The sequence below is a fragment of the Talpa europaea genome (genome assembly GCF_964194135.1).
Source record: "Talpa europaea genome assembly, chromosome: 9".
NCBI lineage: Eukaryota > Metazoa > Chordata > Mammalia > Eulipotyphla > Talpidae > Talpa > Talpa europaea.
This window is the reverse complement of record NC_140076.1, coordinates 28,878,721-28,905,466: the sequence shown is the minus strand read 5'-3', so window position 1 is coordinate 28,905,466 and position 26,746 is coordinate 28,878,721. Positions and strand designations below refer to the sequence as shown.

The window sequence follows — 26,746 nt, the reverse complement described above, 5'->3', positions numbered from 1 at the left end:
ATGCAGAATAGACCAGGTATTCTATCTTTTTGTGTGTGAAGTCATAAAATCTAATGTTGAATGTATGGCAGTGCTCAGAGGTATGCTTCTTCCACAAGAGGCTCCCTCAGTCCTGCTGTGGTAAAAACCAAGCGTAAATTGCCGCTAACAGGTTTTCTAGCTCGAATCATAAGTATGTCTGAGCATCCCCTGTGAAATATAATGCCGCCAGCTCTCTTGCTGCTTGTCTACACTGCCAGCCTTTGGCTGTTTTGCTTGTCCTTAGGTTCTCCATCAGAGTGTGGGCAGAGAAAGGAGAATGGGAAGTGAACCCAAAATCTGTCCACTCTGCACTTGGCTCCCAGGGCTGGTGAGAAAATAGATGGGGACGAGGGTTGACGCAGACTGCACGCAAGGGCAAGGCAAAGGGACGTGGCTCCTCCTTCTCAGCCTGCTGTCCCAGTGGCCTCTGCCCCCTCCCCCAGTGGTCACCCCTGGAGATGAGTGACCATGTGTCTTGTTTCTGTAGACTCCTCACTATGTTGGGCAGCTTTTGCCTTTTACTTTGGTGAGCATGGATAGTTCAGTGCCGATATTTAAGTTTAATTCTTTTAATTTATAGTGTGTTGCAGTCCCCAGATATACCATATGCTTAAAGCTGTTGGTAAGAGTAACATTTTGAGATCCTCTGTGGATTCCTTTTATCTGGGTGCTTGTCTGTTCTCTAAAGTATAAATGAAAACCGGCTGTCACCGGGTACCCAAAGTGGAAAAAGGAATTGGAAGGAAAGAACACCTAAATTGAGCTGTCAGACACTTGGCTGCCTACCATGCATTTTGGGTTGTGGTGTTGAAAGTCCTGTCCTGTGTGCTTTCTCCTAATGGCTGTTGTGTACTTGCTTCTGAGAACAGTGTATAGACGTGCACCGGCTCTAATCAATCTTCCGAGCAGACTTGCCATTTCTCTGATCGTGTTCAGCTGGGGTCCTCTGAGAAGAGCGTGGGCCTTTCCCCTCCATGGGCAAAGAGCCAGCTTCCATTTCAAAATCTCAGAAAAAAAAAAATTCAACAATCCAGAGCCTGTGTTTATTGAAGGTTGGTCTAAAAGTCTCTCACATCATATGCCCCATCAGCACTCGAGTGCCTCTATTTTAGAAGGATGTAAAGGTTTAATCACCCTGGTGGGGATTTAGACCCAGAGACTTCAGAGAAATCTTATTATTTCTAACTGCAGGCAAAGAGTATTAAGGCACCACTCTGGATCAGGGGCATGACATGTTCTATAAGTAATTTATCTTTAACAGGGGAAAGCCCTTACTAGAGTGTCTTAGAAACAGTACTATGATTGGGCACTGGTTCATTATTCCTTTTTCTCTTTCCCCCTCTCAGTCTCCTGCTTTTTTTTTTCTGTCCCTCACCTTTCCTGCCCAGTCTGCCTGACGTCTGAATACTTGCCTCACGAATCCTTCCTTTAACATGGGGACCCAGGGGCTTGCCCATGAGAGATAATAATGTTTTTGCTATATGTATATGACTTCATCCAGCAATTCAGTGTAGACATGTTAACTACAGACTTCTGAAGGGACTCTACCTGCCTCCTCTTATGTAAGGATCTGAGGTAGGGAGAGTATGTTCTAGGCTCCATAGGCACTCAAGTCTCCACAGAAGGTAATTTAGAGCCATTCTCAAACCCATCCCCTGCCTTCCTGTACCTCCTCAGAGGTGGTCTACATCGAAGATCTTTTGTTTCCCTGTGCACATCCATAGGGATGGTGCTGAACGTATGGTTTCATTGTGTGGCCCCTCTCCCAAGCCAGTGAGGAAGACAGATATGTACACGCAAGCTTTTGCTTAGCTCCCTGGGTGCTGCTTTACTGGTGCTGAGACTGGAGGATGTCACAGGTGGGATTCTGCCTATGGAGTCATTTTAAGTACCAGTGGTTCTGTTTAGGTGCCGCTGTTTGATCAACAGCAGAGATAAATCCATGTGCTGATGAGCTCAATTAAAGCAGACTTCTGCTATCTTCTTTTAATCCAACCTGTCTTTCTGAGTTCCTTTCCACAAGTTAATGATCTTCTATAATGGTTTTGCCTTTAGTTTTGCCTTCTGGGTCAAAACAAATCAATACCTTTCACAGATATTTAAAAACCATCAGCATAAAGGTCCTCCCTGCCCCCCCCCCAACACACACACATATACACACACTTTTTTTTCCCCCTTTTGGGTGAATTTATAGCAGGAGCAGTGCCGTGATATTTCCCTTACATCTCTTCTTTTCTCACAGAGATGGGCAGCAGTGAACCTCTCCCCATTACACAAAGCGACAAGAGGAGGAAGAAGAAGCGGAAGGCCCGAGCGACTGACTCCTTGCCAGGAAAGTTTGAAGGTTGGTCACACAACTTTCTTACATCTGACTCCCCAGGCGTGAGAGGAGCATCCTGGTAGCCAGTGGGCCTAGATCATGGAGTGCACCATCTTAAAGTCAGTTCATGGTTATCTGTGTGACAAGGGTCAGAGTGTTTATACGAGGGAGTGGCAGAGAGAGAGCAGGGATGGGAAAAGCTCTCATGTGATGCACAGGCCTCCTTTAAATGGTTCGAGCCCTTCATCAGTGACAGTAAGACCAATCTATCAGATTCGTATATAAAGTGATCTTTTCCTCAGCTGTTCCTGGAGGGGCTGCTGAAACCTTATAAGAGGAGGATAGCATGCGCCATGATGCAAATAAAATTTTAGTCTTCTATAATCAGAGGATTTGGCTTCTAGAGATTGTAGCAACTTGTGCTGTGAGTTTGACTCCATTTTAAGAATATATGTCGTGTTGGGGGGACATGATGTTGGGTCTTCAGATATTTTGAACTCTCTCTTTGTGGGAGGCACCAGAGCCAGTGGTGGTCCTCTTATCACTGGACATGTGATAGGTAAAGTGAATCGCCAGCCACTCCTGCAAAGCACTGCTGTGACAAGCCCCTTCATCTCCTAGATGTGACATCCCCTTCATCTCTTTTGGTTTTTTTTTTCATTGTGAGACCTGAAATAGCTTCCCTCTGTGGTCCCTCTTCTGCAGGTACACTAGTGAATTGATTGGGTTGGTTGGTTGGTTTCTGCACTCACTTAGTAAATGTTTAGTTTTGTGTTCTCTGGCTCCATGCCAGAAGTAGGGGCTACAAGAATGGCCAGACAGGGGCCCTTACAGTTCACAGTCAAGACCTTCTCTTATCTTCCGCCCTCCCCTCATCCTGGTGAGGCTGGTGCATGGGGAGGATTGTGCACGGATCACTGGAGGGCAGGTGCTGCCTGCTGATGCAGGGAACAGGAAGTGGAACATAAAGAAGGGGGTGCCTGGCAGGTAGGTGAAACTGAGGAAAGAAGTCAGGACAAAAAATGAGATATAGGAGGTATTGGGTCACAGTTTGGAAATTGTGGGGGAAGGAACCTCATGCTCAGTTGCTGTCAGAAAAGACCCTTCCTTTGGAGGAGGGGCTGTGTTTCTTCCTAAACAGTGGCATTCAGTCAGGTCCCCAAGTGTGGTTAAAGAAGAACAGGTAGGAGCAGATGCCCAAAAAATGTAGATGATAGGAAAGCACAGACACTAAGGGGGCATGTTACAGTTCAGAACTGAGAAGCACCTGGTGGATGGCCCTACGATTTAGTGGGTGGATGCCTTCTCAGGTGAGAGCAGGCCTTATTAGACAAATGCTTTTAAGTGTAAAAGCAAGCTGCCAGTCAGTCCTTCAATACAGTAGCACCTGTATCCCCAAGTCATGTCGCATGTCATCCTCTAGTCCACAGTTTTACTCCCTTTAGAGATAAGGACTATCAGGGGGATGACTAGCTGGTGACCCAAAAGTCTTCCCCACTGTAAAGGTACAGCTTGTAAATTTCCTGAATCTCTTCACTCTCCAGCCATGAATGGATTATTTTGTAGAGTTATTCTAATAACAAACCTCTTATGAGTCAGAAATATTGGCCCTTCAACCACCAGCCTATCCTGACATATCAAAGGCTCATATCTCATTGGTGAGAGAAGCATGTGATTTAAAATACTTCACAAATAGTAGTATGTTCTTATAAACAGCTGCAAGACCAAACTGTGATGGAACCAAGAAGATAGTGCAGCATTTGTCTGTCTGGCTGCCTGTGTTTCACTTAAATAGTAGCTGGAGCAGGGAAAGATGCAGGGGATTGTACAAACACCCAAAGGTTTCTAGAATGGTTTCCAAATCAACAGGTCTTTCTTTTTTGATGAACACAAGAGTATTTCCTGTTATTCAAGGAAAGCTTTTGCAATTATAGTACTTCCCATGACTAAGAGTGATAAAATCTAATTTCTTGGTCAAAAAGTACTCTGCTCAGTCTGTGGGTTTAAAAGCTAGGCCACCTCCAGAGGAAAACATTGAAGAATGGAGGCCAAAGGAGGAGAAGAGGTCAGCTCCCCCGAGGCCATGATGGAAATGTGACTGCCTTTGGAGGGAACTCAAAGATCTTGTGTTGTTTGTGAGCTTGGACAGGTCACCTAAATGTTCTTTCAACCCAGACCTATTACTCTGTTAAAACCTCTGACTCAGTACCCTAAAAACCTCAAAGCATCTGTTTGCATCTTCTGTCTCTTGTTTCCTGTGGTTGATTTCTAGAAACTTCTTAAAAATCTCCAATGACTTCATTTGAGTGTAATATAAAATAAAATGGTGATTTATCCCCCTTTGTGTCACCAATGCTAGTACAGAGCTCAACTGATCATACCCCATCAATGAGGATCTTCCAGATTCCCTGAAGAGATATAACTTCTCCCACCCCCTGCTCTTTTTACTGTGTCTTATCCCTGTGTGGTAGTACCTACCCCAGCCTGGTTTATTCTGGGGTCACCTCTGTATTTATCTATCTTCCCCAGTGGACTATGACCCTCAAAGGTAGGACTATGTTTTATTTTTCACTCTGTCCCTAGTATGAGGTTAATATGTTTTCTGGCACATGGTAGGTGCTCAGGATGTGTGTGTCAAGTTGAAACCCTTCCACTGACCTCATTTCTGACATGAGGAACAAGATGCCTACCATGTGGTCTGGTTGTTGAGAAGCGGGGTTCTGAGAGGCTGGAAGACCTAGTCATCTTTGGTCTAAGAGTGTAGTGGAGTTACCCTGTGCCTGTGTTGTCAGGCCAGGGAAGCTGAGTGACAGAAACTCTTATTTCCATCTTAGCTTACAAAAGGGTGACTCACCTTGTTATTCCTCTCATCCATTTCAACTCTAGATGTGTACAAGCTGACCTCTGAATTGCTTGGAGAGGGAGCCTATGCCAAAGTTCAAGGTGCAGTGAGCCTGCAGAATGGCAAAGAGTATGCTGTCAAAGTGAGTGTCTCCCTGGATGCCAGGCTTCACTTTGAAAATGATCAGTCCTAGCTCATTCTAAGCCAGATAAATTTAGTATTTCATAATACAGTGGCCAGAAAGAACGAGAGCTCCAAAGCTATATTCACTGGCTTCAAATCTTGGTTTCTGTAATCATTTACTGTGTAACATTGGACAAATTAATGTGTTTAACCTCTCTGTCCTTCAGTTTCCTCATCTGTAAAACAGTCATGATAATAGAATCTACATAGTATTTTTGTGGGTATTTAGTAAGTTAGTATGTATAAAGTGCCTGACTCATGGTAAGCTGCTGTTTATTATTCTGACAGATGAAGTCAGCTTCAGGGAACAGAAAACCAGATGTGGAATTAGAATGAATATGTGTTCGGACAAACTACTATTCTTTGAGTTTGAGCAAGTCACTGACTTGAGCCTCAGTTCCCACATCTCTACAATGAAGATAATAATACCCTCCTTCCCTGTTTCATGCAGTGGTTTTGAAGATGAAGATAAAGTGAACTGGTAGAAGTAGAAACATTTTACAAATTACAAATTGCTGTACAAATGAAGTGCAGAATCATGATAATGAGCACCCAGCACTCCGCTTTGGGTCAGGAAGGTGGCTTCTAGCTGCATGGCTTTTTTGGAGTGGCTCACTTGGCCCCTCTGTGCTCCCATTTGCCAACTCCCCATGGAAGAAGGGATGGAGCTAGAGCAGTGGTTCTTAAAGGGTGGCCCCAGCACCAGCAGTATCAGCATTGCCTGGGAACTGACTAGAAGTACTGGGAGTCTGGCCCTGTCCCAACCCTACTGAATCAGAAACTAGGGGTGGGCCCAGAAATATGAATTTTAACAAGCTCCCTGGATGATTCTGATAATCACTAAAGTTTGAGAGTCCCAGGTGTAGAGCAGTTTTAAACTTTGCATGTATATCAGAATTACCTGGAATGCTAACACAGCCCACAGAGGCCCTGGTTTCTTGATATAGAATATAGCACTTTGTAATTTGTAAAATATTTCTACTTCAACCAGTTCACTTTATCTTCATCTCTGAAACCACTGCATGAAATAGTAGGAAGGCGGGTATTAGTATCTTCATTTTAGAGATGTGGGAACTGAGGCTTAATAGAGCTTGAAGTCTATTTTCACCAAGCTCTCCAGGAGACTCTGATGCCCACCAAAGTATGGGAACCACTGAACTAGAATTGAAGGGTTCATGCTATTTCAAATCCACCAGGTCGAAGCACAGCCAAATTTCAGCTCCTAAAAGAGGCATTTTTTTTCTCCTTTTAACCAAGTGGCCATCGTTCTAGCTATGGATTTATAAAGGAGAACACTTCTGATGAGCTGTGTTCCTTTTTGCTGAAGCCGTTGCTTCATAGGTTAAAAAAAATATATGTCATCTCAATTCCTTTTTGGAAACAGATTAGTATAAATTACTAATTTATTTTTAAAATATGCGTCAGCATGGTAAAAAGCACATTTTAAAAATATGAATTGTTTTTCAAAGATCTGAATACATTTATGGATGATAGACCTTTTCTTCAAAGTTGAATCACAAGAGTAAAATCTTCCTCCTTGCCCTCTAGCTTCTTTGTGCAAACACTGACCCCTGACTTGACCATTCTTTGGTTTTAGAAGTTCTGTCTATGCCTTTCCTGGTCTTTGAAAGCTCCCTGGAGACAGGCTTCTTCTCCCAGCATGACTCCCCAGTTCTTGGTCTTGTTAGGGTCTTCCCTACCAGCATCCAACTGAAGAATCCTAGAGTCTCAGGGTTGGGAGGGAATTTCAAGGTAATCTGATCCTGAATTTTCTCTGTAACTTTTCAGAGTAGAACAGATTGGAAAGCCCTCCGGACAGTCTCTTGCTCTGCTGAGGGAGCCACAGTGCCATGTCACCCAGGCCTACTCCAGGCTACTCCAAGCCTACTCAGGGTTTGGCCTGAATTTGGCCATGTTTTCTCCCAGAGGGCCCCTGCTGGGGGGTGTTTTGAGGTCAGGTGAGTGTATATGACAAATTTTATTCTTCCCACAGATCATCGAAAAACAAGCAGGGCACAGCCGGAGCAGGGTATTTCGAGAGGTGGAGACGCTCTATCAGTGTCAAGGAAACGAGTGAGTACAATTTTGGGTAACTTGTGCATCTCTGAGGGGATGCTTGGACACAGAAAAGGTTATTTATTACCACCTGCTTACTCTAGCATTTAGATCCTCCCCCCACACCGCCCCAAATGCATATAGCTCCTTTCATCTTTCAATGAGAGATGGAGAAAAGCAGCAGCAGCAAAGGAACTCTTTAGGCCGAGATACTGTAAGTATTAACAATTCAGGCAAGTTAAAGGAGTGAGGAATCTGAATTGGTGTCTGTTTGGGGGCAGAATTGGCTTTTATTTCTTTCAAGTGTCTCTGGAAATGAGACTAAGTATTACCTGGTAGAAATCTTTTGGGACCTGTTTTAATAAGTTGGAATGTAAAGAACCATTAAAAGTATTTGATGTTTTCTGTCCCTAGAATATATACATACGTGCATCTACTGCCGAGTTAGGAACCCTTGTGTAACACCCTGTACTCAATAACTGGGCCAAGGTAGTTTTAGCCCACTCTTAGTCTGTTCACCTCCAGCTCCAAATGAGTGGCTCTCCCACTGTGGCTTTAAATCAGGGTCACCTCTAAGACTCTGCTTCCCACTCCCTCTCCCTCCACAGCAGGGTCAGCAGGGAGCCAGTGGCCCTGCCCAGTATTGATGGCTTTGTCATTAAGCTTGGAGGATGGGGGCTGCTGTTGATTTAACTCCAGGCAGTGCCTCTACAATCTTCTTTCAAATTAGGCCATTTTGGCCATCTTATTTGGACGCCTTCACACTAGTAAAAGCCTGGTATCTCCCAAAGTGGTCAGCATTTTTTTATGAGGGACAGATTTTTATTTTCAACCCTGCAGCTTCTGAGTTCAGCATTAGAGACTCTACTTGGTTTATTTCATTCTTTAAAAGAAAAAAGCCCCCAACACCTCCGATATCCAGGCTGGTGACTTCCCTACTGAGTTACAAGACGACCTTGTTGGCAGAGCACGGTAATGCTCAGGCAGACAGAGAGTGCTCACGGGGGAAGGCCACAAGTGCTGTGGTGGCCAGAACGCGGCTGTTTCATTAAGCAGCGCTTAGCAGTTAGGGTCTAGCGGTGCCCACGTTAGGCCCCAAGTCTATTTGACAGATGTTTCCATTTTCTCCAGGCAATGTAAATACTGCCCCGTGATTTATGGGCAAGAGGGAGGGCAAGTAATTATTTGCTGCTTGCCTCCAGGACACACACCTACTATTCAGTGTTATTAGCCGCAATTGCTTCCAGTCGGCTGCAGATTTTATTCAGTTTAATGTGACCGAGACTTTTTTATAACTCTACCTAGTGGGTTTTAGGGTTGGGGTTTGACAGCACAGACTTGGTGAAAACACCAGAGACTAAACATTATGGAAAGATAAGGTGACCTGAATCTTGCTAACACCACTGGCTACTTCTCAAACATGGGCCTTTAATAAGCATTTTGATTCTAAGTTGTTTTCTGCCCTGCTATAGGGTGTTGTATATTTTCATTGCATATTTCTAAGCTTTAATATGTAATACCATTTCTCCCCTTCCTCCTATTTTCCCCTATTTAAGGAACATTTTGGAGCTGATTGAGTTCTTTGAAGATGATACAAGGTTTTACTTGGTCTTTGAGAAATTGCAAGGAGGTACTTACTGTTGAGTATGTGTTTGGACTTCTGATTAAGATCCAGGATGGAGATCATCCATCATGAATCCCAGAGACTTCTAAAACGAGTCAAGCTAATAAAAAGGATGAAGGACTTAAAACTGCCCTTGATTTGGGAGAAGGGAGGCCGGAGGCAAGGATGATAATTAGCATTTTGCAGAGCTTAGAATGTCACCTGTGTGGGCATTCTACAAAAACCTTCTCATTACAATAGAGCTCATATATAGATACATTCAGTCATCAATTTATCAATCCATTGTTTTGGTGTGTTCACTATTTAACTAAATTAATTATGGGCCGGAAGCTCTTGCATACTTTGCGAAGTCCAGGAAGGCTCACCAGAGGGGAGGAAGGTCCCATTGTTTAGGACACAGACCCAGAGTAGGGAGGAGGCCTGAGAATGCGCCATCCTTCAGATGGGAGCTGCCATTCTTCACCACCACCATTGCTGTCACCCCCACATATGTAATCACTGGGATGGATATTAAAGTTGCTTTCCTGACACAGAGAAAGGGATAGAAATGCCCTTTTCTTCCTCATCACTCACCCAACCCCTAGGACATGTTTGCAAGGTGAATGTTAAGGAGGATGTCTGGGGCTGAGTGGAGGGCTGCAGAGGGGCTCGGTGCAGAGCATGCTTTGGAAACCATCAAAGCTAAGTTTAAGTCTAACTCCAGCTGTGTGACCTTGGGCAAGTATGTAATCTTTCTAAACAGTATTCTCATCTGTAACATAGGGATGATGACAGCACCTACCTCCCTGGGTTGCTGTGGAGATGAAAGAAGATAGTTTACGTGAAATCCTTTGTATAGTGACACATTAGCCTTTAACATTTTTAAACCAATTGGGTATGCTGGAAACAAGAGACTCTAGGCCTGAGAACTAGCCAAGAGCTTGTTTCCCCCAAATGTTCCCTAGCATGTTGGGTCCTTTGATTAATTAATATGACACATGAAAGATCTTTCATCTCCTTCCTATGTCAAGAACCAGAGATAATAAGTAAACGTGTGCCATTTCTAGGATACAGAGATAAGAACCCTGACTTTTGGTCGTGAGCAAAGGCCACAGAACGAACCATATGTTCACTCCTGGGTCCGCCTCCACCCAGCCCAGCAGCACTAGGATTGTGAATGATGTGTCTGAATACGAGATGCAACGGGGTTATCTGGGAGCTTATCGCTTAGAGTACAGTTCCACTGAGGCCATACCCAGTGGGCAAAGGGAATGTGGTTGGCTCAAGGCAACCTTTCCCCCCAGCAATCAGGGCACAAATCCGCTGAGGGCCATCTTCACAGAGGCTGGTCTTAATGGGCTTGAGTCCTGATGCCACCACTGACTGGTGTGTGATCTTGAGCAAGTTGCCTAGCCATTCATGGCTTCAGGTTCTCCATATAAAATGAGGATAACTATATTTTGTACAGTTGTAAGGATAAGATAATCTATTTAAAGAGTATTATGTAGTACTTGGCACATAGTAACTATCTAAATGTTAGTCATTGTTAACATAATGATGATAGTGATAACAATATGAGAAAGTTGAGGGAAACATAGCTTTTTTCTCTTTTCTAGAGTCTTACATATCCAGTGAGGTTCTCATATTTCGGTTTAGAAATTTGTACTGTTGTGTGCATCTAAGATCAGATGCAGAGGAGGAAAAGTTCCTAAGGTCCCCCAACCCTGTGTGGATTCGCTTTTAGTTCTTTTTAATTTCAGAATTCAAATGTACCCCAATGACATTTATATTTTTTGGTCATTTAAATAGTTGTTCTCTCTCCCTTCTGTGTTCTTCATAGCTGATACCAGATAGATAGCAGAAGATAGCAGTCCAGATCTGTTCAGTACAGTTTTGTGCTGGCACCTCCTCTGTGCCAGATACCGCACTTGGTGCTGGACATTTAGAGATGAATAAACCTATGTCCCCATCCCAAACTTGTGAATGCCTGGCCTCTGAGAAGTCATACTGCCTAGAACCAGAAGAGGCATTCCTGTGCCCTCTGCTCTCCAGGCTCCATCCTAACCCACATCCAGAAGCGGAAGCACTTCAATGAACGAGAAGCCAGCCGAGTGGTACGGGATGTTGCTGCTGCCCTTGACTTCCTGCACACCAAAGGTGAGCCAAGCCTCTGCCTTGCTTGGTGGGTCGGGCTGGCCAGCTTCCAGGGCCCCCGGGAGAGGGACAGGCTCAGCTAGACTGGGAACTGGTGCAGCTGGCAGACCACCCCTGAGAGCAAGGGAAGACCTAGGTTTCTGGTGTTGATGGTGGCTAGATGTGGAGCTAATGAGCAGGGTAGAAACACAGGAGAAAGGGCAGGTAAGAGAATGAATAAATTTTGTGTTGAACAAGGTATATGTGCATGTGCGCATATATAGATGATCTCCTTTTCCTTGCCAAACGAGGACTGCAAACCTGTGCATAATGCGACTTTTCTAATATAACTACTTGGGTGTTATTCCTCCTAGTCTGTTAAAATACATCACCTTTATCTCCTTTTTCAAAATTGACATGATGGTATATATGTAGTTCCATAGCTGTTCACAATAAATAGAAAATGCATTTTTCTACTAACAAGGTAAAGTTAGAGATGTCCGTTGACTATCATGATAGTAACTAGCAAACTGCTATAGTTTGAGATACACTTAGGTTTACAATCTCTTATCCAGAACTGATTATATATGTATTTGTGTGGTAAATTAAATCTTTTTTGCAAGATAGACATATTTACTTTTTCATAAATATGTTGGACTGTTCCATGCATTTTTTTTAAAACTCACCCAACAGCACTCTCAGGGAAAAAAAGTGAATTCTGGCTTCACCTTTTTACCAGCTGTGTGCTTACTCAGTAATAATGCCTGCTCCACAGAGTTATGATGGGAATTAGGAGAGATGATAACATCAATCATGGGCAGTAGTTAACACTTAGTCACCCTTGTGATGTGCAATGCTCTGTTCTAACCCTTTTATCCTTGTGTGCATCATACACATGTATTGCTTTGTTTAGCACTATGTGCCCGGCACATAGTAGTTCTTCAATAACGTCATCTCCTCCACCCTCATCCCTACAGGCAGAAAGCATTTTTATTCTTTTTTTTTTTTTTTTTTTTTTTTTTGTGGGACCCTCGCCGGAGGCGGGGGAACGAACCAGTGCTGCAGAGGCTGCAGGCAGCCTCGCAGCCCAGTGCTCAACCACTGTGCCACCAGTGGAGGCCCAGCATTTTTATTCTTTACACAGATTCCCTTAGAATAAAGCACTCTACCTGGTAAGGGGTGGGATGGAGCAAATAACCTGTAACTTAGCTCTGTCCCCTTCACGACTGTGGATGTTGGCAGCCGCCCTAGGTGTGCATGCTCAGTGCAGCTGGCAGACAGGCTGTTGGTGTGTCCCGCCTGTGCCAGCCCCATGGTGCAGGCTGATGCGGCATGTGGGCAGGGGGCTCACGTTCATTGGTTCCATCTTGTTTCCTCCAGTGGCTGAAAGAGATCTCCATATTGACAGCACCCACATTGGGGGCCTGACTTGCACATGGGATGAAAATTCCTAGAAGGGGGTGCCTGTACTTTCCACAGCATGATGAATAGCAGTAGTTCTGTTTCTGAAAGCTGGGATGCATGTAGGTAACACCTGCCTGACAAAGATTTACAACTGCTCCCCGAGCTGCCTCTGTAGATTGCAAAACTGGGTCACGCTTTTTACAAGATCCATACCTCGGAGGGGGGTAAAGGCGGTTTTATTTTTTATTTATTTATTTTTTTACAATAATGCACTAAAGGGAACGAGGCTGGTGGTGTCTTAGGAGTTCTGAAGTGCTTGTTAACATTTAGCTGGCCAGCCGCCCACGTGACTAGAAGTTGGAGGGGATGAAAAACGATTTCTAGCCGAACTTGGCTGTTTTCTAAATAACTTCACGCTGGGAAGATGAATTGGGCAAGAATGGGTCAGCCCTGAAACAAGTTCCATACTTTTAAATACTGGACACACTGCAGCTTAACCTCTGGGAAATGAACCAGAGCCGCTCGATGGCTGGTATGCTCACCGAGGCAGGCCCATTATTACAGCGTGGCTCTCAGTTCTCCGGCTGGAGGCCGACTGGGCCATCGGCACCTATTTGGAGAGTAAGGCGCCATGTGTGGCTCGTGATCCTTCTGTGGGAGCACTTGCTGTAATGGAAAATATCTTTCACTTTTAGTGCGGCGAGCTGTAGCCTGACTCAATTTGTGCAGCCTGGGCAGAGTTGCTCTGGGTTCTCATTCAATTAGGTGACTGATGAAGTTACTTAGCTGCTGGAGCTCAGGTTTTTCCTCTCTAGTGAAGTGCCTCAGGTGGGCTGGGCCGCTGCCCTCCTGTAGGGAATGGGAGGGCTGCCTGAGAAGTTGAATGAGGGAGTTTTCATAAAACAGATTCTGCTTTTCCTGTTAGCCCAGGAAACCCTTACTGCTTTCCAGCACTCCCAGGCAGTAGCTCTTTGGCTTTTGCTCAACCTTCCCACCCTTCTGTCTCTGAGCTGTACATTCTGCAGGAAGAAAGAGGAATTGGAGGTTCCTGTGTCTGCCAGTTGATCACCATGACCCTATGAGTCGATTCTTTTTCCCTGTCTTTGTCTAGAAGGTGATTTACCCCAGGTGCCACCTTAGTCAGATCAGTAGCTTTTAAACCCCTCACAGGGTAAGCTGCTATTTGCCCACTCCTTCAGAGGTCTCTGGCCAAAATGCAGGGGTGGCCTCTCTTAAGAACAGCACTCTCAGGCCAAAGCTGTCCTTGCTGAGCTTCTGGCAGAACTGTCCTGGACTTGCAGAGCAGGTGAGAAAGGGAATCAGACAAGCTTTGGGGCATTTGTTAACTAACACTTGATCCTCTGAACATTCAGGGAGTCCCACTGAAGGAATCTTTTTTTTTTAATCGGCCACACAAGAAGAAATGAGGTAGAGCAGCCTCAGCCCCCTGAGATGCTCTCAAACAAGGCACTAATTATTTCTGCATTGCTGTTCCAAGCATTGCCATTTGCAGAGCGTTTTGCTCTGTGTCATTGTATTAGGCTTTCTTGTTCTTGGTTGACATTGCTGAAAGGTAGACTGGCTGGGATTCATTTAGCTTTCTTATCCCTGCCAGGCTTCTAAAGCTTCTGCTTCAAGAACTTGCAGAATCAACTGTGCTTTTGGTTTGTGTCTCTGGCTCCTTCTGCCTCCTGCAGCTCGTTGATTTTTTAATGTACCATAATTGGGAATTAATCTGCGAACAGCAGCATTTGGAAAAAATTAATTGTGTGTGGAATGTTTGATAATTATGTGCATATGTTAACCATTTCTTTGCTCTTTGTCCTCTCAGGCATTGCTCACCGTGATCTGAAGCCAGAAAATATATTATGTGAATCTCCAGAAAAGGTACCTGGGGCCCGATTTGGGATGTTACAGTTTACACCGATGCAGGGAAGCCACCGTTGCTTTCAGTGTTAGGCCATTAGCAGTTCTCAGCCTCAGTGACCAACTTGACTGAGTATCATGGCAATAATACGTGGGAACATTATGCCTGATGTATAGTGTTTCTACATTCCAAGCAGGGCTAATCTTTGTCCTTTCTTTGCTCTTTAGCAGCAGTGTGATTGGCTTAAGTCTGAGAGTTTCTAAAATATACGAGACCTTCACAAAATGAATGTTTTCTAGTCCAAGGCATCTACCTAGAGCGGTTGATGTGTGTCACAAAGAAATCACCCAACCTTATATTAAACAAATCTCTGCCTATAAATGATGTTTTTGTTGTAGTATATATGCCAGGTGGTGTCTACCACCAGAAGTAATAATTAGGAAGCAGTTTCTTGAGAAGGGTTTGTTTTCAAAGTGACCTATTAATAAGAAAACTTTTTTCCCCATTTTCATTTCTATAATTTTACATCATTGTTCATTTTTATGCAGTGTTTGATTTCTCCTCTCAGGTGTTGTCCCCATAAAATTACCACACCAAGGCACCCGTGAACCATCACCACAGATTCTTGTGCTCTTCCCTCCTGTTTTTATCCCTCTCCTTCCCCCTCCCCTGATGAATGTCTCGATTTATAGTTTCCCTGCTAGTTTTGTCATTTTTTTTCCAATCCCTTGTATGGTTTCCCTATTTTCCTCCTATAAGTGAAACCATCTGATTTTTTTTCCTTCTGATTTATTTTACTGAGGATAATCCCCTCCAGCTCCATCCATGTTGCTTTAAATGGCATAAATTTATCTTTTTTGATTGCTGAATAGTATTCCATTGTGTAAATATATATATATATATATATATATATATATATATATATATATATATATCACATTTTCTTGATCCAGTCATCTGTTTTGGGGCATTTAGGTTGTTTCCACATTTTAGCTATTATAAATAATGCTGCAATGAACATAGGAGTGCAAATATTTTCTCCTAATCTGTGGGGTGTCTCTTCATCTTGGTTATTGTCTCTTTTGCTGTGCAGAAGCTTTTTACTTTAATGTAGTCCCAGCTGTTTATCTTTTCCTTCATTAAAAAAAAAAAAAAACACTTGGGCCTCCCTGTTGGTGCAAGGGGTTAAGATGCAGCTTGTTAAGCTATCCGCAGCCACTGCAGCATGAGTTCGATCCCGGGCCAGGCACAGCAGGCCTCTCCTGACTCACCCACTGCTTCCCTCACCAGTGAATTTCAGTCAGTCTACCTGTTCTGTTTCCCTCTGTCTCTGGTGAATCCTCTCAGCCCCCGCACCTCTGGCCTGTACCCCCTTTCTCATATGCATAAATAAATAAATCTAAGTAAATAAATAAATAAACAAACAAACACTTATACTTGGTATTGAACAAATGCAACCTATTTTAAACTTTAACTCAGTCTGGTAGTAAATGGGAGTGTTTGTATTTCCATTAGCATGTGTGAATTCAACAATTCTGTTTGGTAGGCCGTGGCGGTTCCCATAGCCCATATTCATAGCTCTGTGTGTGTATACATGTGCCAGTGCATGAACACACACATCTTGGTCTGGACTTAGAGATACCTCTTAAATCAGGAATGACTGCATAGATGTGTGAGCCATCTGGTGCTCAAGACCCTTTTTTAGGGAACAGTAATGTGCTGGTTCAAATAAGATCTTATGACTTCCTGTCAGTGACTCCAGCATATATAACTGTATGATTTATCCTTATCATCATGATGATCATTAATGATTATTATAGCTAACATTTTCTTGAATGTTTTCATTGTGCCCAGCACTCATTTTACTCAGTACTTGTAAAATCTCATGGTGTAGTTATGATTATCATCTTCCTCTTATGAATGAGGAAACTGAAGTTCAGGTGGATTAAGAAATGCACCCAGGGCCTCCCTGGTGGTGCCAGGGGTTAAGCACCACACTATGAAGCAATCCACAGCTTCTGCAGCGCAAGTTTGATCCCTATCCAGCCAGGGAGAAACCCACATGGCCAAGCAGACCTCTCCTGTCTCGCCCTCTGCTCCCCTCAGCAGTGTATTTAAGTCAGTCTGCCTGTTCTGTTCCCCACTCTGTCTCTGGTGAATCCTCTTATCCCCCCGCATCTCTGGCCTGTGCCCCAGCTCTTGTATGCATAAATAAATAAATCTTTAAAAAAAAAAAAAAGAAATGCACCCAAAGTCACCTCAACTGGCCAGTTGTAGAATAAAGATTAAAACTAAGACAGTCTAGCCCCAGAACTCCAGAGGTGCTTTAAACTACTATGTTACCTGGTTGCCAGTGGACTTTCTTGTCCTTTGTTTCATTTGATCCTCATAGCACAGGTTTGGTGCCCTTTTCTTGTGGTTGAAAAACAAATAAAGAGAGACTGAGTGTCAAAGGGCGTTATCAAGTAAGTGAAAAGGCCATCCATAGAAAGGGAGAAAATATATGGAAATCATCTATCTGTAAGAATTTAATATCCAAAATAAAGAAAGAACTTCTAAATCTCAACATCGAAAGAACAAATCCAATTTAAAAACAAAGTACTTGAATAGACATTTCTCCAGAAAATATCCAAATGACTGATAATCATATGAAAAGATGTTTGACATCCTTAGTCATTTGGGAAATACAAATCAAAACCACAATGAGATACCACTTCACACCTACTAGTTAGATTATAATTAGAAAAATAGAAAATAACAAGTGTTGATAAGGATGTGGAGAAATTAGAACCCTGGTACATTGCTTGTGGGAACATGAAATGGTATAATCTGTGTGGAGGTTGTAAGTTCCTCAAAAAACTAAACATAGGGCCACTCTAGTGGTGCAAGGGGTTAAGCACCACACTATGAAGCAATCCGCAGCCTCTGCAGCATGAGGAGCATGCTGGGAGCAACCCACATGGCACAGCATACCTCTCTTGTCTCGCTGCTGCTCCCCTCAGCAGTGTATTTCAGTCAGTCTGCCTGTTCTGTACCCCACTCTGTCTCTGGTGCATCCTCTCACCACCCCGCATCTCTGGCCTATATACCCCAGCTGTCGTATGCATAAATAAATAAATCTTTAAAAAAAAAAAAAAGGATACCAGTCTTATGGGGTTGGGGCCCCAACTTTATAAAAAAAAATACTAAACACAGTATTGCACAGCACTGAGCAATCCACACCTGTGTATATGCCCAGAAGACTTGAAAACAGACTTAAACACCAGTGTTCGCTGCAGCATGAATCACAATAGCCAAAGGCTAGAAATAACCTATGTCCATCAACAGATGAATGGATAAACAAAATGTGGTATAACCACACAATGGAACATTATTCAGCCATAAAACAAAATGAAGTTCTGATACAAGCTACAACATGGAGGAATCTTGAAAACAGTGTGCTACGTGAAAAAAGCTACACACAAAAGGACAAATGTTGTATGAAATATCTGGAATAGGCACATTTATAGAGGTGGAAAGTTGATTCGATGTTACTGAGACTGGGGAAAGAGGCATGGGGAGTTGTTGCTTCATGGATCCAGGGTTTCTGTTTAGAGTGATAGAAAGTTTTGGAAACAGACAGTGGTACAAGTTATACAACAGTGAGTTGTACACCAAAAATGGTGAAATATGCTATATTTTATGTTCTGTATATTGATATTTTACCAATTTTTTTTACTTTTTTTTTTATTTATTTGTTTGTTTGTTTGTTTATACAAGCACTGGGTACAGTCAGAAGCGCGGGAGGGTGAGAGAATTCACCAGAGCCAGAGCGGGGAGCAGAGCAGGCAGAAGGACCGAAGCACACTGCTGAGGGTAGCAGCGGGCGGCAGGAGAGGTCTGCGCGCCATGTGGGACCCTCCTCCGGTGGGCGGGGAGCAGCCGGGGATCGAACCGGCATCTCAGAGGCCGCGGGGAGCTTCGCAACCCAGCGCTCAACCGCTGCGCCACCGGGGAGGCCCTTACCAATTTCTTTTTTAAAAGAGAAGCTTGGTGAAAGAGAAAGAATGTCAGGGAGAGAAGGGAGGGAGGGAGAAAGGAAGGAAAGAAAGAGTAATTGAGAGACTTGTCCAGGCTTCCCCAGCAGGTAAATAGCTGAGCTGGGACTCACAGAACCAGCATTTTTGACTCACTATATAGCTTCCAACTTTTCTGTGCACACAAACTGCCTTCCCACTTGGCCCCAGAGATGAATCTTGCTGTCTGTGGGCAGCACACATCCAATTCTGGGGGGTTGGCCGCTGTGTTGATATCACCTGGATATCAACCATCCCAGTTTGCCTGCAGCCAAGGGGTTTCCTGGACCTCAGGACATTCCATGCTTAAACCCACAAAATGCCAAGCAAGCAAACCAGAATGAGTCAGTCACACTAAGCCACTTGAGATGGTCAGGGGTTTTACTCAGATTCTTCTGCCCTCCACTGAATGGGCTGTAGGAGTGCACCTTTCAGGAATATGTATTAATTTCTCTGCTTACAAGTTGTTGGTCAGCAAGAGTTCCATAGGTTTGCTACGTTTCATACTAAATTCGCAGCAGTCTGACACCATGAGCTCACACAGCATAGGAAGTAAAGAGTGTGGGGAAGAGGACTTAGGATAAACCCGCAGGTGATTCTAGTCAACCCAGAGAGGGGAGCGGTGATGTGACAGGAAGCTGCAGTGGCTGCATGCAGTCCTGAGCCCCCAGGGTCATGCTGGGCTCCTTAAGCCCTTTAGTTTCTTTTATTTGTAATCTTTGTTTTCGGCTTTCTTTTTTAGGTGTCTCCAGTGAAAATCTGTGACTTTGACTTGGGTAGTGAGGTGAAACTGAACAATTCCTGCACCCCCATCACCACACCAGAGCTGACTACACCAGTATGTATGGCCGTGCCCTCTGGGCCACTTTCTTCTGGGCTCCTGTGCATTTAGAGCACCCCTGACCCAAGCTTCGGAGCCCAGACAGTGGGCTAAAGAAGGAAAATCAGGTGTATCTTCATCGCTTCCTGGTACCTGGGTTATTTGACTCACTGCTTTATGTTGGTAAAACCCTTCCTCCTAAGTGGTTCATTGCTAGTGAAACTGACATTAGAGCTTTTAGGTGGGGGTGGGTCCTCTGGCAATGACCGGACAAACTGTGCCTCTCAGAAGAGGCTGAGCTCTGACTCCTGACCAGGTAAAGACAGGCCCTGCTCCCAGGCCAGCCCTTTCACATACAAGCATGCAGACAGCTCCAGGTCCTCTTCACGTTCAGACAAATGGCACATCCACCTGTGTGGGGCACGGAGCGCATGGTCTCTCTGTGGTGGGAACTGAGTTCCCAGGCTCCATGCATGCAGGATTGCTTGGCTGTTATCTTTGCTCCAATCCAATGCTGCTTTCAGTTCACATTTCACACTCACACAGTGCTGCTGGGGGCTCCTTCATCCTAAGACATCTCTTGTACATGCTCGATACACTATAATTATCATGATTCTTTGAGATTCATATGCTTCATAAGTAAATTTTCCTGATAATTTTTATTTAAGGCATGCATTTAAATGTGCCCGTATTTTTATTCTGAACAACATTATTAGAAATGTTTCTGTATTAGCTTTTATACTGAGCTACGTTGTTCTCAAAGTTATTTTTTTAAAGATTTATTTATTTATGCATACAAGAGCTAGGGTACAGGCCCAAGATGTGGGGGGTGAGAGGATTCACCAGAGACAGAGTGGGGAACAGAACAGGCAGATTGACCGAAGTACACTGCTGAGCGGGAGAGTCAGGAGAGGTCGGCTGCACCATGTGGGTTGTTCCCTGGCTGGCTGGGAATCAAACTGGTGCTGAAGAGGCTGTGTACAGCTCCACAACACTGTGCTCCACCCGCTGCGCCACCGGGGAGGCCCTGTTCTCAAAGTTATTAACTCTAATTGCCAATAACAAAGAAAACGTCCTTTCTCCACTTACCATCCTCCCATCACATTAGTTGGGTAGGTGGGAGAGGAAGATATCTCTTGGTGAAATAATGAAGAGGTGAGCAAAAAGAATTGGATTTTTCATCTTAGTATTTTTCTCTGCAAGGGTGGAAGGAAAGAATCCTGGATTCCAGTCCTGGGTCTGCCACTGACATGCTTGAGCCAATTGCCTTGTTTCCTCATAGGCCTGGGTTTTCCCCATCTGTAAGTGAGAAGAGTGGGAGATTGGATTTGTTCCAAGAGCTCACCTAGCTTTGATAGCCTCAAATTTAAATTCATATACTTCCTTGCTCTGAGCTAGCAGGGAAACTTAGCAGAACGTCACTTTAAGAAACCCTTGCCTTACGGAATTGGGTGTCTGCAGATCTCCCTCCCAGAGCCATGCCCCTGGTTTGTTGAGGTACCTGGACAGGAAGTATCTGCTTACCGAGAACTGGGGCAGGGACAGATTCCTAGAGCTTCTTGACTAAGTCTCGCCTACTTAGGGGAAGGACTGGACAAGACAAGATCGCCAGTTGTGGGGCATCATAGGACTCAGTTTACAAATGTCGAGCCGATCCAACTTTTCTAAGTGCTTTGGGGTAACAGGCAGACTCTGACTTTCCTGTCAGCTTCCTCTGCAGCGCCATCCCCTTGTTCAAGTCCTGTGACATTCTGCTTTTTGCCATGTCCTCCCCCTGTGACTAAGCCTCTCTCGTCTCTGCCGTTTCCCTTTCCCAACCCTAACCTCCACAGTGCGGTTCTGCGGAATACATGGCCCCCGAGGTGGTGGAGGTTTTCAGGGACGAGGCCACTTTTTATGACAAGCGCTGTGACCTGTGGAGCCTGGGCGTGGTCCTCTACATCATGCTGAGCGGCTACCCCCCCTTCGTGGGCCACTGTGGGGCTGACTGTGGCTGGGACCGGGGAGAGGTCTGCAGGGTGTGCCAGGTGAGTGCAGCCCCGGGACCCTACTGCATAGGCCTGCGTGGGGGAAAGTGGGGGGCCTGGAGGGGCGTTCAGTGCGGTTGTCCAATGTCAGACAGGACTGGGAATTGTTCCTGATCTGGAAGGGGGTTTATAGTGCCACTTCCCTTTGCTATCCGAGGACAGCTGCAAAGTCGAGATAATCGTGCCCTCCACCCATCTGGTTGTTCAGGGGAGGATTGTTCAAGAGGATCACACCTGAGCTGAGTCGTAAAGAATGAGTCTTGGCCCCAGGAAGGAGTGAGAAATACAAGAAGGAACAGCAGAGGCACAGAGATGTCAACAGCTGCATGCGTGCAGGAAGAAGAGTGGGATAAAGCTAATGGTGGGAGACGAGACCTGGGAGGAGGCCACGGCCCTCTCATGGTGGGCCAGCACGAAGGGCCAAGGAGTGTAGGCTTTCTTCTCTAGTCCCGATACCTCACTCACCAAGTGGCATGACCACCCTGGCCCTCCGAGGGTGTGCTGTATGGTTGATGACTTGGGGGGTGGGTGTCAGGGAAGGCACCCAAGACATGAGCTGCAGCTTCAGCCGAGGTCAGCTGCCCAGTCCCTGGCAGTCTGGCCTCAGGAGGAATCTTCTTTACCTAGGACAAGCTGTTTGAGAGCATCCAAGAAGGCAAGTATGAGTTTCCTGACAAGGACTGGGCACATATCTCCAAGGAGGCCAAAGATCTCATCTCCAAGCTACTGGTTCGCGATGCAAAGCAGAGACTGAGTGCTGCCCAAGTTCTGCAGCACCCATGGGTGCAGGGGGTGAGTGACTCAGGGAGGGGTGATGGTCCACCTCTTCAGGCCTGTGGCACAGCCATGAGGAAGTCGCATACCAGGGAGCGCTGACCAGTAGCCCAGGTGGCTGATATCAGCTGAACTGAGGGAAATCTTGTAGCAGCTTCCATTCCTGGGCACCTGGGTGGACTGGGGACTAACCTAGCCCAGGCAGATCCCCTTGCTGTGACAGACTTGGCTCTAACCTTGCTTCTCTGGAATGGACAGAGGTCTCTGGGGAATTGGCATGTCCATCACACTTTGGTAGAGGCACACAGCCCAGAAAACTGCGTGGCTTCAATATTTGAGGCCTGTAGTACCATTCCTTCATGCAAAAATATCATTAGCTGGGGACATCCAGAAGCACGGCCTTGCTGCCCTGCTGTGTGGCTACACTGTGGGCATGTTGGCTCTTCTCATCCTGTGGGTCTGGGTACATCATTCCTGAAGGACACGTTATATTATCCCCAAATTAAGCCTCCAGTTCTTCACTAGAAACCATGTTAACCATCCCTCCTTGGTTAATCATTATTCCTGGCCTCAGCCCTTCCAGGGGGTGTGCCAGACCTGCTGTGGTTTATTGTGTCTCCTGGCCCTAGCCTGTCTTGTGGCCCCGCCAGTGGAAGAAAGCAAGCATCACCTGCCCTGTGTTACAACCCGATGCGGACCCAATCCAAGAGTCTCTTAGCAGCTCATTCCCAGCCACCCCGGAGTTATTCTCTTTACTGAGCAGCAACCACATGCCAGACATTGGGATGAGTAAGACCCTGCCCCTGCCTTCATGTTCTTATGGGGAGAAGGAGACGAGGGATAAATGACAGGACGGACATGACAGATGCTCATCAAAAGTCCTAGGGGCCCCAAAGGACCAGGATCTAGGGAGGTAGCAGGGAAGAGGGAATATGTCACAGGGGAAGTGACCCTTGAGCTGGATCTTGGAGCAGGACCTTGCCTGGCAAAGAGATGCTCTGCAGGCAGGGGCAGGTGGCTTGGAGATGTACCTTGCTCCCTCCCTCCTTGGAAGGTCTGACCTGGAGCACATGTGGCCTAAGGCTGGTGCTGGGCCAGGGCCTCTACCCCCTCTGTGCTGACTTGGGTGGGGGCAGCTCTTGAAGAGGAAGCCTTGCTGACCCACACATCTATCCTTCCCATTCTAGCAAGCTCCAGAAAGGGGACTCCCCACGCCGCAAGTCCTCCAGAGGTAAATGTTCCCACGACACTCAGCACTCTTCTTTCTTTGGCTGTGACTTACCCTCCTGCTCTCAGACACACTGGGGTGGAGGTGGGGGCAGAGAACACATCACTACGCTCAGATACCCTCCTCCTGAAGGGGCTCCCTGCCTCTCTGCCCGTTTCTCTTCCTCTCTCTATAACAGATCTGTCGCCCTCTCTTCTACTTGGTTGGTTCCCCTGCCTTCCAGTACTTCTCAGGCCTCTCTTTGTGCTGTGGTGTATATCCACTTGAATCCTAACTATTAATCAGCATTTACACCCAAAGAGAGGCCTCTCTGGCTACTGACACTGAAGCTGTCTTCTGCGTTGGGTTGGTGAAAGCAGCAGGAAACAGGAACGTAGAAGCCACTGGGACCAATTGTTAGAGACACTGCTAGACAATAACGCTGGCCACTGTACAGCATAGAGCACATGCCAGATGTGGGGCTCAGGGCTTTGCATACATTACCTCTGTGGTGTTTACAGCACATTTATCCCTCCTATAGATGAGAAAAGCGAACCAGAGAGAGCTCCAGCTAACTTACTCAAAGCCACACACTAGTCTGGAGAGCTAAACTTTGAACCCAGATCTGTTTGACTCTGGTGCCTTCTAACACTAGACTGTGTTTCCAGCTTGCAGTGCCCTAATCCCAAAGGGCCAAGGCTAAAGCTTTGTGGGAACCAACCTCATAGCCAGTTTCTACACAGAGAAGTCTTACACCTTTACATTTCCAATTTCATTTGAGCCAAAATGCCACTGCCCTGCTTGGGTTCCCACCTAATTCTCTAGAGCTACACCTCCGGATATCCTAAGACCCCAAACCTCAGATCCACCTTAGAAAATTTACTCGCTGAGTCCAACGTGCCTGTTATATGCTGGCCCTGACCTGGGTTCTGGAGACACAGACACAAAGGCACAGCCCCAGCTCTTGGCACTCCCTCCCTGGTGAGGAGCAGGGCATACCTGGTGAGTTTCAATTGCCAGGGCCCTTCCTTGGGCAGAGCTGTGTGCACAACCACGGGAGCTCAGAGGCGGGTGCGTGAAACAGAAGGGGGCATTTGGCCTGACTCCCCAGGCTAAGGACTGTACTTAAGGCCCAAAGCCACTTCAGCCTCAGTGAAGTGAGAGTCAACCCCATGAAAGAACTACTTTGCAGGGCAGTCTGTGCCAGCTCAGACAAATCTGGTGGGAGTATGAAAAGCAGCAGCTGGTGGTGGTGTCAGGATTTGACCCGGCTGACCCCACTGAGCCCCATCGCCTCTTTTCTGTGCCCTTGCCCTGCCCCTGCAGAAACAGCAGCACAATGGACCTGACTCTCTTTGCAGCTGAGGCCATAGCCCTTAACCGCCAGCTATCTCAGCACGAGGAGAACGAACTGGCAGAAGAGTCAGAGGCACTGACTGAGGGCTTCTGCTCTGTGAAACTTTCCCCTCCTTCGAAGTCACGCCTGGCCCGCCGGAGAGCCCTGGCCCAGGCAGGCCGCAGCGGAGACACGGCAGTCACCGTGCCCGACACCCCCAGCCCTCTGACACACTCCTTCGCACCTTCCAGGCCCTAGGCCCGTCCAGGCATTGCCCTTCTGGAAAACTGTGTGGTCAGAGTCTGCAGAGCAGGCAGAAAGACCTGGTCCATAACACCTTTCAGGCCTTTTTGTCCACAAAGGCCCCAGAGACCTTCAGGAAAAGGCTTTTTCCAAAGGGATTGTCTCTGAAAAGGAAAGCAATCACTTGTCACTTTGCATAATCGCCTGCAGCAGTGTTGTCTGTGCTAGGCTTCTGCCCACCAGCTCGCCTGCCTGCCCGTAGATCCAGAATGGAGCCTGTGCTCAGGGCAGTGGCGGGCTGCGCCCGCAGCCTTCAGGGAGCTGGACTTGAGAAGTCCGACAGAGGCCTCTTCCCTCTCTCGTTGCTGTCACACAGCCTGCCCCCCTCCAGTCTTTCCACCTTCCTCTGTCCTCTGGATGTCCTCCCCCTCTGCCGAGCAAAGCTACCCTCAATTCAGGGAAGGGCAGGGAGCATCTGCGTTCCGGAAGCCAGATCAGTCTTCCAGTCTGTAGCACGGAGAAGCACATAATCTTTCTTTGCCGTGACCAGAATGAATCCCTCATTTATCATCATCTCCCTTGTTTGGGATTGCTGCTAAAGTCAGTATTACTTCGTTTTGTTTTGTTTTGTTTTTTTTTTTAAACCATGCTTTTCCAGTCAAGATGAGACTTTAAACTCCCACTGCAAGCCCAGACTTTCCAGAGCATGTAGGTCACTCTTTCCTGGACTTTCTTGCATCGGGGTTTTAATCAGGTCTTCCCTCTTACCCGGATTTTAAGTTATTAAGAAGATAGGCAACTGAGAGGCCATGTCTGCCATGTCCCTCAGGTCTGGTGTACAGGGTGGGACCTGCCAGGGGCAGTGCAAGGCCTCTGTGCCAGATGTGGAGCCAGGTCAGAGGCAGCCTGGCTGCCTGGTCTGAGCAATGTGGCGCCCGCTAGGGGAACCGTTCGCTACCAGGGAGCCCGAGGGCACATCCATGCAGATTAGCTGCCCTGCCCAGTGGCCTGGAGAAAACTGATCCACAGAAGTCAGACAGAAGTTTGTGTAACACCGTGATGCTAGTGTACACTGTGCTTGTTTTAATAAAACTGTTTTAAATTCCAGCTTTGGTCTTCCTGGCAGTCCTTTCTTTACCAGCAGAGCTGAGGAGGAGACAGACCTTCCAGAGAGGGGCCAAGACCAGCTGGGCGGGGAGAAGGTGCCCCTGTCAGGACCCTCTAAATATAGCACTTCACTGGATCCATAAAACAAGGTGAAGGAGACATCACTGCTTTTCTTTTTCAGATGAGGACATGAAATTCATCAAACATTTATCAATCTCCTATTCCGGGTCAGGGCTCAGAGATGAATGAGAATGGGCTTCCTTCCGCCCTTCAGGATCTCCCCACCAAGTGCTGGACCAGGCAGTGCAGCCACCATCTCACAGACCAGCTTTAAAAAGCGCGTCAGCAGACGGGCCCTGCCTGGCAGGCACACAGCCTTTCCTGAGGCGATGTTGTGTGCCCGGGAAAGAGCGCCTCACATCCACAGCCCCGTGTGCACGGCAGACAACTCCTGTGTGGCGCCAAATAGCCAGGGGAGAGGGCTGGAGTGGGGAGGACCTTCATTTGTTCTCAAGGAGGCGGCAAGAAAGGTCTGAGGGGGCAGTAGACTGGGCCCTGCTGGCAGCCCTTCTCCCTGGAGAGCGCAGGGGAGACGGGGCTGGCGCTCTTGGCTCTGAGGGCAGGCGGGGCACTGGGCCACTGCTCTTCTCCACCGTGGTGCCTCCCTGTTGGCGATGGCATCGTTTCTGGTGACCGACCCCCCTCTGCAGTAACCCTCACCTCCCTTCTTTATCTACCTGGAGCGGGAT

At 46.4% G+C, this 26,746-nt stretch overlaps 1 protein-coding gene across 1 annotated transcript; it reads left to right on the top strand.

The window, feature by feature from the left end:
* On the top strand, positions 1–24,876 carry MKNK1 (MAPK interacting serine/threonine kinase 1; the record flags this gene model as incomplete). Its single annotated transcript, XM_084243178.1, is given in 13 exon segments — positions 1–16; positions 2,264–2,365; positions 5,228–5,325; positions 7,360–7,439; positions 8,978–9,051; positions 11,077–11,181; positions 14,393–14,448; positions 19,226–19,321; positions 21,136–21,330; positions 21,958–22,122; positions 23,292–23,335; positions 24,638–24,848; positions 24,850–24,876. Coding segments are annotated over 13 exon segments (1,269 nt in total).
* Positions 24,877–26,746: the final 1,870 nt, after the last annotated feature.